This window comes from Sciurus carolinensis, chromosome 2 (genome assembly GCF_902686445.1).
Source record: "Sciurus carolinensis chromosome 2, mSciCar1.2, whole genome shotgun sequence".
NCBI classification, from domain to species: domain Eukaryota; kingdom Metazoa; phylum Chordata; class Mammalia; order Rodentia; family Sciuridae; genus Sciurus; species Sciurus carolinensis.
Window position 1 is genome coordinate 101,246,550 of NC_062214.1, and position 17,218 is coordinate 101,263,767.

Consider the following 17,218-nt stretch of genomic DNA (forward strand, 5'->3'; position numbering starts at 1 on the left):
AGTGGGAGATGAGGTTCATTTCAAGCCAGATAAAGAACGTGGCATGGGTTAAAACCAATTTTATATTGTTAGAATGAATGGTAATGGTAATATATTTCTTTAAATAAAAATGAAATTAACATGTTAACCTTTCTAATTTTGGTAAATCATTTTTACCAAATGATTTTATCTTCCAGGAATCTGTTTTGAACTATCGTTTAGATCCTCTTGGCATAGTTGATGGCTTTACTGCCGAGGTAGGGGCAAGTGGTATTTTTTGCCCCACACATTTGACTCTTCCAGTTGAAGTGTCATTCTACAGTGTTTCAGATGATAATGCTCCTTCTCCTTATATGGCAAGTATATTTTAAATTGTCTTTTTCTGCCATAATCAACAAATTTAATAACATATGCTTTTAATTGTTTTGGTGCAGTGCTTTAAAGTGTTAAATATTTTCTAAGAAAAAATTAGAGACTGAATACATAGTAACTAGCTCAAAAAACCTCTTTTGCGTTTGTGTGGTGCTAAGCATTTATTTCTGTGTGATTTTATTGATCAGTGACACTGCAATTTCATCTTGTTAAGTCTACAAATTTTCAAGTGCTTACTATATACTCTAGTTCCAAAAGTATTGTCTTCCGATGTGGTCTTTATCTTAGTAGAGTTTAGGTAAGGATCTGGTGACCTCCAGCCTCTGTGAGGCTCTTTCACTCACTCCCCTTTCTCCTGTTTGATTTGTCTTTGGTTATTCTTTTCTGATCCTAGGGTTCTGTGGAATACTAATAATTTCTGACTTATGCTAATGTCTTAGTGGAGAACATGAGTGCTAAAGAGAATTAGAGTACAGTCTTGAGCCTTCAATCTATGATTTTACTTTTCCTACTTTTTATTCTAGTGGGTTGTGGGTAAACTTCTACTTCAAAAATGATTCTAAATTCTAGAGTGTGTATGAGTCCTTTTTTTAAAATACAAAGAGGGAGAAGTGGCTAATGATGGAGATCTATAAAAAATTTACAAGAATGATGTAAAATATTGAGTCAAATATAGGGTTTTCGTGTTAAATCTTACTTTGAGAAATGTAAATTACTATAGATGTGGAATTTTACATCCCTGGTATTGCCATTTGAATTTCCTAACTTACCACTTGACCCAGTTGCTTCCTCTCTCCCACCTCTAAGGTTTTCAAGAACATTGGTAGTAATGTTTTTGTTATTAATGAAAACTATGAAAAGGAATTTCTACATAATTGAGAAACCACAGAGAGGAAAGAAAATTATACTTTTTATATGGCTTACTTATTATTGACACTGTTCAAGAAAAGTTGCTTAGATTTACTCCATTCTGAAGGTAGAATCTTTCAGTCAAGAATCTGATCAGTATTGCATATTTTAATAGAAAGCTCATAGTTCTGATTTTTTTTCCCAATAATATTTACTCTTAGAGGTATTAACTCATGAAAATTTACATTAGTTATTATCAAAGGCTGTCCTTTCGCCAACCTGCCAAGTTATCACATGTATACCACCTATTATTCATTTACCATAAAAAGATGTACCCACTTTCCCATGATCATTCTGGGAAAATAACTGTTAATAAAATGGAAAGTATCACTGAGACAAGTTTTGCACCAAATTAATACTTCTCATACTAGAATGCTTACAATATAAAATTTAGCTCTAAAGATGTCTATTTTGCTTTACCAGGACATTATGATATCTCATAACTTTTATATAGTTTGTACATAGTGACAGAACGGAAAGATAAGGTCATTAGTAAATTGAGTACCTGATGGCTATTAGGATGTCTTAGAAACAAGATAAAGACTGAAATGACTAAAAAACAGCTCAAATAAATATATTTAAGTAAAATTCATAAGCAAGAGATAATTTAAACTATGCTTCTAAAAAGCAAAATAGGGGACTGGGGATATAGCTCAGTTGGTAGAGTGCTCCCCTCACAAGGAAACGCCCTGGGTTCAATTCCCAGCACTGCAAAAAAAAAAAAAAAAAAAAAAAAAAAAAGAAACACTAAAAAGCAAAATAGCATTGCCAGATGCTACCTGTAACCCCAGAGGCTCAGGAGGCTGAGGCAGGAAGATCACAAGTTCAAAGCCAACCTTAGTAACTTTGTGAGGCCCCAAGCAACTTGTGAGACTCAGTCTCAAAGTAAAAAATACAGAGGGCTAGGGATATGGCTCAGTGGTTAAGCACCCCTGGATTCAATCCTTGGTACAAAAAAAAAAAATTGAGCAAAATAGCATAGATCCTTGACCTTGTTGGATATATTAAAAATGAATAATCAGTAGATTAAAGATTTTTGTCACTGGGTCTCCATAAAGTACAGAAGTACATATAATTGCAGATTTTGAATAGATATTAGGAAGGGTATAAAGTAAGTTAGTGAGTTTTTATCCTTTTAAGAATCCCTGGGGCTGGGGAGATAGCTCAGTCGGTAGAGTGCTTGCCTTGTAAGCATAAGGTTCGATCCCCAGCACCCAAAAAAGAATCCCTGATTCCTTCTCTCTGATAATAATCTTCAGCCAACTATCCATTACATTTTTCCCTAGATAAATTTACTTATTAGGAATGAGTCCCTTGTAAATCTTAGAACACAAATCTTTCTTACTGTAAATTAGTAAAATTAATTTTGTTATTCAGGGAATATTATTTATATTTTAGTAGTTCAGTCAGTTCAAAGGACTGCTTATGTCTTGTAATATCTATTAGCCTGGCATAGGTGGTACAAGCCTGTAATTCCAGCTACTCAAGAGACTGAGGCAGGAGAATCACAATTTCAAGGCCAGCCTAGGCAACTTAGCAACTTTATTTTGTCTCAGAATGAAAGATAAAATGGTCTGTGGATGCAGCTCAATCGTAAAGTGTCCCTGGGGTCAATGCCTAGCACTGAAAAAAAAAAAGAATACATCCCACAGACCATCAGAACTGACACACAATACTCACATTTATTATTCTAGTAACTTTGTGACCTCTTGTCATAAATTTTACAAATGGCTCATAAAGGTAGAATGTTAGTACAGAAAATTCTGTCTTTGTGATATAGAGGAGATATACGACTTTTCATTAAAGAATTCCTTAAAGATAACTCAGAGCCATATAATCTCTCTCTCTAATTGGGAGTCAATGGTAAAAATGTTCTCCAAGTGCTACATGAAAACACTGAGCTATTTAGAAACTATTGTATGGTGAAACCAGGCAGAAATATCTAATGTAGGTGTTCCATTGGCAAATTTAGAATATGACTTGCATTATTATCATATTGACAGAGCCATGCATGATTTCCTTTCATTTGTAACTAACTAAATCAAAGTATACTTCACTAAGTTTTGCACTTATCTTTGCATGGTCTATTCCACAATAATTTGAGAAAGTTTTATATAAGATTCTGACTCAAATTTAGCTTATCTTTACTATTCCTTTTTTTTTTTTCTATACTGGGGATTGAACCCATGGGCTCTTTATCACTGAGCTACAAAGGGTCACCCTGGCTGGGGCATGGTGGTGCATGCCTATAACCCAGCTACTCAAGGCCAGCCTCAGCAATTTAGCAAGACCCTATCTCGAAATTAAAATTAAAGAAAAAGCAAAAGACTTGGTGGCAAAACATCCCCAGTACTAAAAAATTAATGTTGCCCTAAGCCTAAAAGTTTTTCAAAAATGTATAGTCTTTCTTTTAAAATTGATTATTTACTACTATTGTACTCTTAAAAACTATCGGAATTGTGTATATTAAAAGAAATAAGCATAGGCATGTTAGTAGTTTGTGCCTTACCTGTTTTCCTGTGTGTGGGGGGTACTAAAGTCTGGTGAGGAAGAATAGTAATGTATTACACGTAGTAATGTGATATTAAAAGTAGCTATTATTTCAGGTGCACACATCTGTAGCCCGGCAACTCACAAGGCTGAGGCAGGAAGATCATAAGTTCAAGAATAGCCTCAGCAATTTAGCAAGACCCTATCTAAAAATAAAAAATCAGATCTGGGGATGTACAAGTGCCCAAGGTTTGAGTTATAAGTACCAGAGGAAAAAAGAAAAAAAAAAAGAATTGTTATTTGGGTATATTTTACTTTTTATATCTGGAACTAGAAAGGAGAGGGGTGTTATATGTCATATCATTTTTTATGAAAAGTGGAATGCATAGTATCTCACTAAACATGTAGAATATGAGTGAGAAATTGTTAATTGTTTTTGGTTAGTGATGCAGTTTGATGATACTGTTTTTGTACTTTAAATGACTGTGTGATAAATTGAATTTGTCAAGACTCAAGTATGTCTTTTCAGTGCCCATTTCCCAGTATTAATATGTTAATTTAATAGTGTAATGTCAAGTGTTGTGTACTTGGAGTTAAGGGATTTTTTTTATGTCAGAGTCTGGTCCTCCCTTCTCCTTTTTTCTACTTACTTTTACCTCCCCCAACCAGTCTAACTTCTGAACCCAAGAGGTGTCACCTAATGGGACAGTTCTGTTTTATGTTTATTTTTATATAGGGTTGGCATGTTTTGGCACATACAGTATGTAACTATAGAACCACAAAATGTTGAGCATGTAATTCCACCTAACTACCTCAGCTACTCAAAAGTATTACCCAATTAAAATGAACAAATCAGCATTCATTACTCAAAGATACCTAAGAGTTAATAATCACAGTTACCACCTGTAGTCCTTTGATTACTCTGGTTATTGAGAAGCTTTCACACATTCAATGAACTTATTTAAGTTTTCACTTTTCCCCCAGTGTTTGGACTTCTCAGAAAGACAACTCCACATTCTAGAGCAGTGCTTCTCAAACTTAAATGTACATAAGGTATTATCTGGGGAATCTTGTTGAAATGCAGATTTGATTTGACAGATCTGAGGAGAGGTCATTCTGCATTTCTAACAAGTTCACTAGTGGTCCTGCTGCTGCTGCTCTGAGGACCATTCTTTGATTACCAGACTAGAGGTCTCTTGATATCCTTGGGATTTTTTTTTAATGAAATGACTCCAGTTTAGCTTTATTTATCCTTGGCTCGAATCTTAGCTCTTAGGCTTTCTGGATCACTGTGTTTTAATTTATAATCAGTTTGAATTCTTAGATTACTTAATAAATAAATGACTAAAATGCAATTCCTTAAGAAGATCAAATTAAGATACAGCATGATGTATTTAATCCTTGGAAACAAGAAATATTTAATCCTTAAAAAATGGAATTTTATATATAGATAGAAGAAAAACAGCCTTGAAAGTTGATGATTATACCTTCATTTTCTACTTTTTGCCTTGAACATCTCTTCTATAGATTATCAGTCAGGAACCACAGACTCCCAAACATGCTTAAGCTCTTTTTCTTCATCTTCCTTTTTATTAATTTTAATTTTTTTTACCTTGTCTGTAGTCAGAAATCCAGATATGTAACTTAATTCCCTGACTAAAGAATGATTATTTTTTGAGTCAAGGTTTAGACCCTTCCACATGCATTACTTTTTACATGCCCCAAAATCAATAAATTGTTTGCTTATTCATTACTCCTCTTCCCTATACATGGAAATAATCCTATAACCTTCCTTTATTTCCATTTTGGTTAGAAAACTTCTTAATCTTATATCTTATACCTCAGTGGAAATTTTCAGCACAATGGCTATTGATGCTATATATTATTTATTGCATCAGTCTCCGGAAGAACAGAAAATTGTTTAGGAGAGTGGAAACCTCACTGTTTCTTTACTCTTAGAATGTATCATTGCTAATTCAATTTTTTCATAGAAATAGAATCCTGAAATTTAACAATTACATGATGTGTTATTCTTATTTTAGTCATTTATATACATATGCATCAGTTTGTACTTAATTTGTCTTCTTTTATTTCAAGGGTGTGATTACTTTAGAGTCCCTTGGTAAAAGGGGTTATCGAGTACCTCCTTCAGGAACAATACAAGTGGTATGTGTTTTATAGTCTACAATTGCAATAATCATTCTCTCACATACATATAGAACTTAGCCCTTTCTCCTGCTACTGCTGCTGCAACAACTTTGGTAAGTAACAGTGGGGCTGCAGCTTTGTTTGGAGTTTCCATGCTCTGCCCCAGGAATGACCCATTTGGGGACCTCCCCAAAAGGAAAGCATTAATAAGCTAATCAAGGTGAATGCATAACTTAAATAGAGCTATTTTCAAATAATTAGAACCTAACATTACCTTTGCCTTCTATTCATTATAATAAGCCATATGGAGATTTATCTGTTTAAAAGGAGGCCCCAAATATTATAGTGCTTTGACAGGAAGACTTGGGAAACAAAATTGTATTATCTCTACTATAATGACATAACATTGATCTAATACAATGAATACTCCACGTAGAAATAAATGTTTAGTCTGCAGATGTCAGGGCAGAGAAAGCATCATTCCTTTAGTCTGGGTGTTGATCATATTTTGGCTCAGGAGAGACTGTCTAGCCCAGTAGAGTTCTTTTATTCTCCCTGATCTAGGGTTCTCAGAAACATAATGTGATAGCAAGGCCAGTTTGCAATTGAGTTTATCTCCAAGCCTGATCCAGGATACTCCAAGCCCTCAAATCTTTTATGGAGTTTACAGACTAAAATGTCTAACCAAGGCTGGTTCCTTGCACTCAAGATCTGGTCTAGACCAACAAGGCTTTTTATGACCTTTGGCCTCAATGTATTCAGTGTTCTGTCAAACTTATCACCATTGTTCCAATATTGCAAGGAGTCTATATGTTTGTTGATTTCATATCTCACAAGAATGAAACATAGTACTATGCATTGTGTGCGTTTACTAAGGAAGAATCACTGCATATTAAAGGATGATTTTTATATAAAATGAATTTCTTGAACTAAAGGAGTGTTAATCTTCTGTTCTTTTGCCCGTGAGAAAGTGTGGGTCACTGGAAAACTGTGAATAATTAACCCAGAGGCAGCATATTCACCTTTTGTTTTGGAGATAACCAATGTTAGTGGTTAATTTTAGAGATGAAATTTGGATATGTCTTTCATTCCTTACATGATTTAATAATGTATAATCATGGTTAAATTCCTGGCTTGGTAGATGTTATGGTTGTTAAATGTATTAGCCTTAATCTTAAGACTCACTAGATTGCAAAATTTGGATCATAATATTGATATATTTCTCATTTTGATTCAGTGAGTGATGTCCAGTGCCACGGATGAGCTTCTGAAAGCATGGGCACCAAGTTACCTATTGATGTGTTGGTAATTTGGTTAAAGTCAGATCAGCAGCTTGGGGTTTTGTTTAAAAACTAGTACTTTTAAAAATGACATTCTTTCAATTATTAATAGCCAAGTACCAATTGAATAATTTCAGTTTTCACAAAGGATACATATTATTTTCTATAATAATATTGATGATTTAAAAAAAAGAAGCCTAGCTGGGGGTGGTAGCTGGTACCTGTAATCACAGCAACTCAGGAGACTGAGGCAGGAGGATTGCAAGTTTGAATCCAACTTGGGCAACTTAGTAAGATCCTGTCTCAAAATAAAATTTAAAATTTAAAGGGCTGGAGATATAGCTCAGAGGTAGAGCACCCCTGGGTTCAATGCCCAGTAAGGCAAAAAAAAAAAAAAAATTGCCTAGTGTCACTGCAAATTTTGAAACAATTCCAAGTCTGAGAACATAAAGTATTATTTAGCCTGCTTCAGATCTCATAATAATGAGCTTTATTTTCTAAACTTGAAAAAAAATTTCACATAGAAAAGTCTCTCCTTTGAGCATTTATTTTTAATTTTACAATAACTATAGATACCTAAGATATCAAAAATTCTGGTTTTACTGAACTAGTATTTTTTATTTTAAAAATTCAATTAACTCACCATTAAAATGTGAGAAAAATTCCACTTTGTGAATTTTGCAATTGATAGTCTCCAGAGAATCTAATGTTTGAAATAATTGAAGTAGAATATTTTAACAACCAGTAAGGGTATATTTTTCTTAAGCTAGTGGAACTATCTGAAAATATGAACAAGGATAAGTTATATATTGTTTATTTCTAATATGAAATTTGTAACTAAAGATTTTATTACAGGAATTTATATTATTGTGAAATAAAAAATTAAATTGAACCTTTAAAAGAGCATTAAATATTATTTTGTAAACTTTCAAAATTTTATTACTTTCATCCCTGAAACTGAATTATATACAGTGGGGATTAAATTATTATTAAAAAAACAATTTAATTATTGGATAATAATTCTGAGTCACATTAACAAATCACTGTTTTTAAAGAATAATTTTTATATTGTTTCTTCAGACCTTATTTAATCCTAATAAGACTGTGGTGAAGATGTTTGTTGTGATATATGACTTGCGAGATATGCCAGCCAATCATCAGACATTCCTACGACAAAGAACTTTTTCTGTACCTGTTAAACAAGACATGAAGAAAAGTATTAATAAAGAGAACATCCGACAGACAGAAGAACGGTTATTACGCTACCTCATACATTTGAGGTAATGTTTCAAATTAATATATGTTACTTTAAGACAATTCTAAACTTTTTTTAGCTTTTTTTTTTTTTTAATTATACTCCTTGGATTTTGCTTAGCATGGGAACTCTTGATGATTGCCAAGATATAGAAAGTACATGGTATACTACCCTGCAGTCATTACTTATGGAATTTATAGCTGTTCAACATGAAATAGTTTGTTAAAACAATTCAAATATATCTGAGGCAGTGAAACACATTTTTTAAACCAATGATGTTCTACAGAAATGTGATTTGAGCTATCTACATAGTTCTATATTTTTCAGTAGCCACATCAAAAAATAGTAATGAGCAGGTAAAATTAATATTTTTTTAGCCTATCATATCCAAATGTTATAATTTGAATATATAATTTATATAAAAACATTTTAAATGCCTGTGTTTTACTAAATCCTTAAAATCAAGGATATATTTTATCAAAGCACAACTCAAGTTTGTGAATTAGCCACATTGCAAGTGCTCAATAGCAACATGTGGCTAGAAGCTACTGTATTGGACAGAGAAGTTCTTATACTACATTCACTTGTTCAAAATTATTTGTGTGCCAGGAATACTTCTAGACACTAGGGAAATAGAAGGAACAAAATCTTTGCAATCATAGAGTTTATATTCTAATGATTCCATCAGAAATATCTTTTCCTGGTGAGGCTCAACTCAGGAGAATTACAAGTTTGAGGCTAACCTGGGCAACTTAAGACTATCTTTGAGAAAAAAAGGCTGGGAGATCTGGATTCAACCCCAAATACAAGAAAGAAAGAAAGGAGAGAGAGGGAGGGAGGGAGGAAGAGAGAGAGGAGAAGAGAGAAAAAAAAAGAGGAAGGAAGAAAGGAAGGGAGGGAGGGAAGAAAGGAAAGAAAGGAAGGAGAGAGAAAGGAAGAAGAAATTTCTTATAACTTTTACTGCCCAACTCATACTTCTAGGTTGTGAGAGGTCATTTTTTTACCCTTCTGTTTCAAGTTGCCATCATCCAGGGATAAGGTCTTTGTCCCTGAAATCCTAATGTAGTTCTCAGAACCATGAACAAATCAGTTGATTAAGAGAGGGCTCAGTAGCCTTTTCCCCATAATTCTGTTTCTAGTACCTGAAAGTTTTCAGTCATGTTCATGACATTCATTGTATACTTATTCCTTACTATAAGGAGCTTTATTCATCATGAGTCACCTTTATTCTAGGGTTCAAGCAGAGGGCTTTTTTATTCTGTAACTTGTGGTGAACACCAGCTTTCTTCAATGTATATATCAGCCTTGGAATTGGTGACCTGGGGTGAATAAGGAGTGAGCTGTTCATGCAAGTCCCATACTTGGAAAAGTCTATTAATTGTTCCCCCTCAAACTGCTTATAATTGGTTTTCTCATCTCTGCCTACTGTTCTGCCTCCAAAGACACATTGAACCAGCACAATGTATTTAAACCCAGCCTGATACTGCCTGATATGAACCTCATAGGAAATGTTACATACATTGTGGTAATGAGAAATCTACCAAAAAACAAACATTTTTTACAAAGACAAATGTTAAAAAGTAGCAGACCGTGAGACCATTTCCCAGCCCAACCTAGGAAAAGATTTAACTCTGATTGAACTTCCATTTGACACCATTCCTCTAAGGGGTTTTTGTTTTCTTTTTATAGGGCTGCAGATTAAACCCAGGACCTCACATATGCTGGGCAAGCACTCTACCATTAAGCCCTTAGTCCACTCTTGAAGTTTAACAACCTTAGCTACTTGTAGTAACATTTGCCAGAATAAAAACCAGTTGCCTCTTTTTTTTATAATCCCCACATTATAACCAGATACTGTAAATGCTATACAGAAATCTCTTTGGGAAAAAAAATGGTGTACTTTGCAAAGCTTATTACCATGTTCTACTTCAGATAGGGAAAGTGAAAGACTTCAGAAAAAAATGAATGTATGAGCCAGAGTTATGCTTTGACATACACATCTAAGCACCAGTTCTTTCCACCAGTTTAGGAGTAAAATCCACAAACCCAGAGGGTGTTTCTGCTATGCTGAGGAGAAACAAAGAAAAATTAGCACTACTGGGTGTATTGGTCTGTCTGCTGAGTAAGTTTATGTAATTAAATACTACAGTCCTTTTTACTGTGCAACACAGTACTAGCAGGGAATAGAAACATTTTCAAATTCAGTTTCAATAGCCATTTTCATGTCACTTTGACTTTTAAAAATATGTATTTTTGTCGTTGTTGTAGATGGACACAATACCTTTATTTATGTGGTGCTGAGGATCAAACCCAGTGCCTCACACATGCCAGACAAGTGCTCTACCACAGAGCTACTGCCCCAGCCCTCACTTTGACTTTTGATGATGGTTAGGTTTTATTTAGCTGGCTAATGCTAATAATATGAGTTCTTTTTTAACTTGGGATTATTTTGCAAATTTGAATCCATTTTGATTTGTACCAAATTGTGGGAGGATAAGTTGTATGAAATGGGTTAATCTGTGTTGCTAGAAGATGTTAGAACTGGAAAGCCTAAAGTATTATCATTAGCTCATGTAAACTGAAATATAACACTGTAAGTGAGGAAAGGTTCATGTGTTATGAAATCAGGGAGGGAAAATAAGACTATATTCAAAACCCAGACTCACAGGAAGCATCTCAGGCATTGTCAGAGAGACTAGGAATACAGAGTATTCAAGGGGTAGAAGCACATGCTTTGACAATTTAAGACATTAAATATCTGAAAAAGCATTATTGTAGTATAGTAGCAAGATTAATTCTTCCTACTTTCGAATTGTAATTACTGAAGTTTGTTTTAAAGACTCATTCCCTGAAATGATTGATCTTTTGTTTATTTGTTTAGGTTCCAGAGTTCTAAATCTGGAAAGATCTACCTCCATAGAGATGTACGGCTCCTATTCTCTAGAAAGTCAATGGAGGTCGACAGCGGTGCTGCGTATGAACTCAAATCTTACACTGAATCGCCAACAAACCCTCAGTTTTCACCAAGATGTTGATAAGGAGTGACAGTTTAAGCATACACTCGGTACCCAAGTTTGAAAGTAAAAAGTAGCATAGAATGGTGTGTACCAAATTAACAAATCGGGAGAGTGGATCCTCTCCTGTTATCCTGGACCAGTTTTTATTAAAGGATTCCTGAAATGAGATCTATATATTCCAAGTAGACTGGAAAACTCATGTCCTAATCTTTTTTGTACTGTTGAAACCACTTCATTGGACATGTTGCAATAGCAAAATCCCCAGTTAGATTAGTGTTTACACATTTTATTTCTCAGTTATTTAATATTTAATGTTTCCTTAATGCTCAAGTGATGTTTGTCTCTAGTGTTCTAATGTAGCACAAATCCTATGTAAAATCATACTATGTATTTTTGACATTAATGTTGAAATCTGAAATATATGCACAAGTCTTTAATTTTGTGTGACGTGTTTTAAGTGCTATTCATTTAAACTATTGAAAATGAGAATGAAATGTTGAGCTTCTTTAAGATTAACGCACTATGCAAGCATGTGTACTTTTTATATCTCTCAAGTTTAGTTTTTACAATACCCCATTCAGGTTGCTGTCTCACTTAGTAATCCTTTAACATGCTGTGTTGGCAGTGCAGTGAGGATCAAGCTGCTTCCCATTCCCCTTGCAAGTTCAGATCATCATGCCCATTCATATTCCTTTTAGAATTCCTTGTCCCCCAAACGGTTCTATTTTTCCTTAATCACTACTGTAGAAGCTTTACATTAAATTGCTGTCCCAGGCTAGATAATTTTCTCAAATTGTTAATATGTACTTTGAAAACAAATTAGTATTTATATTGTAAATATATGCAAAAAAAAAAACTAAAAACGTGTATTTGGCTTTTATTTTTACATGAGATATTTATGTGATTGGGTGAATTAGCCATCAGGCAATTTCCATTCTACCTCTACATCTGCCTTCTAGAGAAGGGGGAAGATGTCTTGAGTCTTGTCCCAACTTGTCATTTCTTTGTTGGGTCAAAACAGAAGGCTGTTGGGAACTGGAAACACCACCAAGCAAGGAAAATTGACTGAAACCTTCTCACACTCTTAGAAAAAAACAGTGTTTCTAGATTTTTGTGGTGAGATAGTGGGTGACAACAGATTAGATAATAAGGCAAAAATACTGGAAGTGCCAACAGAACTCTATGACTACAGTTTATACCACTCAAGTAGGCCAGACCCAATAGACCAGGGAAGTCTAGAATCTGGCAAGAAGTCTGGAATTGGTAGGGAGGAAACCCTTTACTTTGAGATTACTAGACAGAATACTTCAGAAACTCTGGCCAGGTAATTAATATGTAGTTAGAGACTGTGGAATAGGAAAAAGAAGCCTCATATAAATTTCTTTTAAAATACCAGTTAAAAAAAGAAAGACTACTTATATTCCATGAAGGTTAAATAATTTCAGTACAAATTTATAAAGATTTGTTGTTTTTATACTTCAGACTCTTTAAAAAGAATGTGGAACTTGATGGCAGTCTAAGCTCTAATGGTATCTAATAGAATTGATTCCAGAAATCCCCTAACCTTACTAGCTAGGTGTGTGTGATTGAAAAAATGGGATGAAAGTATCATTAATGTTCCTTCTCTTCTTAAATTCTATGATGTAATTCTCTTTTTCCATATTTTGATTGGTGCATTATAATTATACATAATAGTGGAATTTGTTGTTACATATCTGTACCTGCACATATAATTTGGCCAATATTGTCCCACAGTATTTCCCTTTTCTCCCCCTCCTCCTTCTCCCTGGTCCGTTTCCTCTACTTACTGATATCTTTTTGCTTTTCATAAGTTTACCGCCCCCACACACACCTACACCTGTCTTTTTCTTTTTCCTCTCTAGCTTCCATATTTGAGAAAAAAACCCATGACACTTGACTTTCTGAGTTTGGCTTATTTTACCTAACAATGCTCTCTCAAGTTCCATCCATTTTCTTGCAAATGACATAATTTTATTCTTTATGGATGAATAAAATCCAATTGTGTATATATACCACATTTTCTTTATCCACTCATCCATCGATGGACACCTAGGCTGGTTCCATAGTTTGGCTATTGTGAATTGTGCTGCTCTAAACATAGGTATGCATGTATCACTACTGCATGCTGAAATCTCAGTATAGTTTTGATTTACATTTCTCTAATTGCTAAAGATGTTGAATATGTTTTCATGCATTTGCTAGTCATTATATTTCTTCATTCTTCTCTTTACTAGGCAATATATAGTAGTTCTTGGGGCTGGGGAGATAGCTCAGTCGGTAGAGTGCTTGCCTTGTAAGCACAAGGCCCTGGGTTCGATCCCCAGCACCCAAAAAAAAAAAAAATATATATAGTAGTTCTTATTCTTTCTAGTTTGATTTTTTTTTTTAAAAGACAGGCTTTTTTAGTACATTACCCAGGCTGACCTCAAACTTACAGCCTCCTGTCTTAGCCTCCCAAGTAGCTGGGATTGCAGGAACTTGCCACTGTACCTGTTTTTTTGTTTCAGTGTTGGAGATTGAACCCAGGGCCTTGTGCATGCTTAGGCAAGCACTCTACCACTAAATCACATCCCCAGTTGTAATTCTTAAATATTTCAATAAATATATCTAGACTTCTTATATATTTGGAAAAAGTCAGTCTTGATTATATTATTGCTTCTTTGATTTCTCCAGTGATGTTTTTCTCAAAATTAGTACCTTTGTGCAAGTATCTTTTTGTGTCTACCACAGGCAGTCTTTTTTTTTTTTCTAATAGGGTACGCATGACAATGCATTTTGATACATTGTACACAAATGGAGCATATCTTCTCATTCCTCTGGCTGAGGAATGTGGTGTGCTGAGTCACACAGTAGTATAATCCACAGGAAGTGTTGCCAGAATTCTTTCTAGTACATGGTTTTCCAACCTTTCTGAGCTTTTTTAGACAATTGATTGCTTTAGTCTATTTTCTGTTACTAATAACACAATGCCATCATGTGGGTAAGTTTTGAAGAATAGTGTTTTTTTTTGGCTGACAGTCCTAAAGGTGCAAGGTCAAGGGACTACATCGGGTGATGGCCTTCTGCTAGCAGAGTCCTGGTATGCACAACCAGAGACAGGGAGTGTGTGTGTGCATGTGTGTATATATTTCTTTTCTGTTCTCTCTCATAAAGACACTGGGATTCAATCATGGGGGCTCTACCCTCATAAATTCTAATCACCTCCCAAAGACCACCATCTCTAAACACCATATTTGAATTAAGTTTCTACCTTTGTACTACCTTGCAAGGGCATTATACTTCAAATACCTCAAGTCTTGGGGGATACACTCAAATCATATCCAAATCATATCATTGATTGAACATCTGGGTGTATCTTACATTCTTCCTTGTAAGTTTGTAAAAAGGAAGCATATGTTGACATTTTATCCCTTTTCTTCTTGGGGCCATTTTTTAAAATTCTTTTTAGTTATACATGACAATATAGTTTGACATATCATACACACATGGAGTATAATTTCCCATTCTTGTGTTTGTAAATGATGTGGAGTTACACTGGTCATATAGTCATATATGACCTTAGGAAAGTTATGTTCAATTCATTCTGTCTTTACCATTCCCATTTCCTCTTCCCTTCAGCCCCCCATCCAATCGGTGAAGCTCTATTCCCCCACCCCCGCCCCTGACTATTGTGAGTCAGCATTCCCACATCAGAGAGAACCATTGCCTTTGGTTATTTTGGATTGGCTTATTTCACTTAGCATAATGGTCTCCAGTTCTATCAATTTTCCAGCAAATGCCATAATTTCATTTTTCTTTATGGCAGAGTAATTAATATTCCATTGTGTATAGATACTACATTTTCTTTATCCATTGATCTGTCAAAGGGCACCTAGGTTGGTTCCATAGCTTAGCTATTGTGAATTGAGTTGCTCTGAACATTGGTAGCTGTGTCACTATACTATGCTGATTATAAGTCCTTTTGAGTATATACTGAGGGAGTGGGAGTACATGGTTTTCAGTGGGTCAAATGGTGGTTCCATTACAAGTTTTCTAAGTAATCTCCATACTGCTTTCCAAAATAGTTGCATCAATTTGCAGTCCCACCTTCAATGTATGAGTGTACCTTTTTCTTGAGGCCATTTTTTGCCCATGATTTTCCTCTGTGAGGTGTAGTCATCCGGCTTCTGTCTGTCCTCACAGACTCTAGTATTCTCTCCCCTGGTTATTTTTCTGTATTTATATTAGAAAATTATATATCTAGATTATGTCACAGGAGAGTGATATGCAGATAGAGATACCAGCAGCAACCAACATTGCTACCAAGGGTAGATAATAGAGATCCCATTTTTTGCAGGTTTACTTGGCAGTTTTGAAGATTTATAAAATGAGTCATAAAGAATAACTCCTTTCAAAAAGGAACTGTAGGGGCTGGGGTTGTAGCTTAGTGGTAGAGCGCTTGCCTAATGTGTGAGGCACTGGGTTCGATCCTCGGCACCACATAAAAATAAATAAAATAAAGGTATTGTGTCCATTCACAACTAAAAATTATTTTTTAAAAAAAGGAACTATAGGTCACAAATAGCTTGCAAATGTTCTTAGAGTTTTTTTTTTAGATGGGAATGCTAAAATCTATTGTGATAATGAAAAAAAAATTATTCATAACCGATGAAATGGGAACTAACTGTAAGACGTTCAACAGAAGGTTTCCACTCCTGACATTTTTCCCACCAGAATTCTGTTGATCCAAAAGATATGAAGAAGGGAAAAATTTCTCCTTCAAAGCTTTTATCTTTGGAACCACCACTCTTTCCTATTTAGTTTTGTCAATGAAGCAACTGTTCTCCTTTAACTTAATTTTTTAAAAAAATCACATAATGTTTACTTTTTAAAATTTCTCACTGTATTAGTATATAAAATTAGTGTGAAAGTTCCCCTCCCTCTTGTCTGCTCATGTAGCTACTACTTCTCAGGGGTGATAACTTGAAATTCTGGTATACAACTCACTACATAGTCCAAAACCAAGCACGGGATCAGTCAACTTTTCAGAATGGTAGGAATTCATCTTTGTGCCTAAGACTATCCCTACATGACATTGAAATCAGCCTATTCTATTCCATCATGAATAATCTCGAAGAGATATGTCTGAAACTTGGACACTGGGAAGAGGAAGAGAATTCATTCAAGTGGCATTGCAGGCCACTTAACCCTTAAAACCATACTTCAGCAAGGTAATGGATATTCAAGAAAAGGAGGCTTGAAGCTTGCCCAAGGTTACACTGATGGTTTGTAGAAGAACCAGGATTCAAATGTAGGTTAAAGCTTGTATCTCTTTCATTCTATGATACTGGCATTTTGCTCTTTTTCTATTGTTTTTCCACAAGAAATACACTTTTCATCAACATTCTTATAATCAAGTTTATAATTCAGTTATGCGTAAGCTAATGCATACTAATCATGGGAAAAATGAAAAATGACCTTGATTTATAAAACAACAACATAAGAAACACTTTAGGAAGATGTCCTGTAGCAACTCATAGGCTATTCAACTTAGTATACTGCCAGGAAGTATATAAATGCAGTTGAGAGAAGTTTTCAAAATGTATAATTCTGCTATAGCAACTAATCTTCAAAAAGATCCCTAATCTTTTAAAAGTTTTTATATACCCAACCAAATTCCAAGCCAAGAACAGATTTTCTGTATGTATGCATCAGAATCACCAGAGGGAGCTTTAGTAAAAGCATCAGTTCTTGGAGTTTACCATTGA

General features: G+C 34.6%; 1 protein-coding gene across 8 annotated transcripts in view; it reads left to right on the forward strand.

Annotated features, from left to right (window-relative positions):
• Positions 1–12,299, forward strand: part of Atosa (atos homolog A) — an 85,316-nt gene extending 73,017 nt beyond the window's left edge. For 7 of the 8 annotated variants that reach the window (XM_047538139.1, XM_047538095.1, XM_047538113.1 and 4 more), the window contains 4 exons: positions 177–335; positions 5,848–5,916; positions 8,259–8,458; positions 11,315–12,299. In XM_047538139.1, coding sequence (XP_047394095.1) covers positions 177–335; positions 5,848–5,916; positions 8,259–8,458; positions 11,315–11,468 — 582 coding nt within the window. In that variant the 3' untranslated portion in view covers positions 11,469–12,299. Of the gene's footprint in view, positions 1–176; positions 336–5,847; positions 6,012–8,258; positions 8,459–11,314 lie in introns of those variants that run through there. The other variant, XR_007106891.1, reaches the window with a different exon arrangement.
• The last annotated feature ends 4,919 nt before the right edge of the window (positions 12,300–17,218 follow it).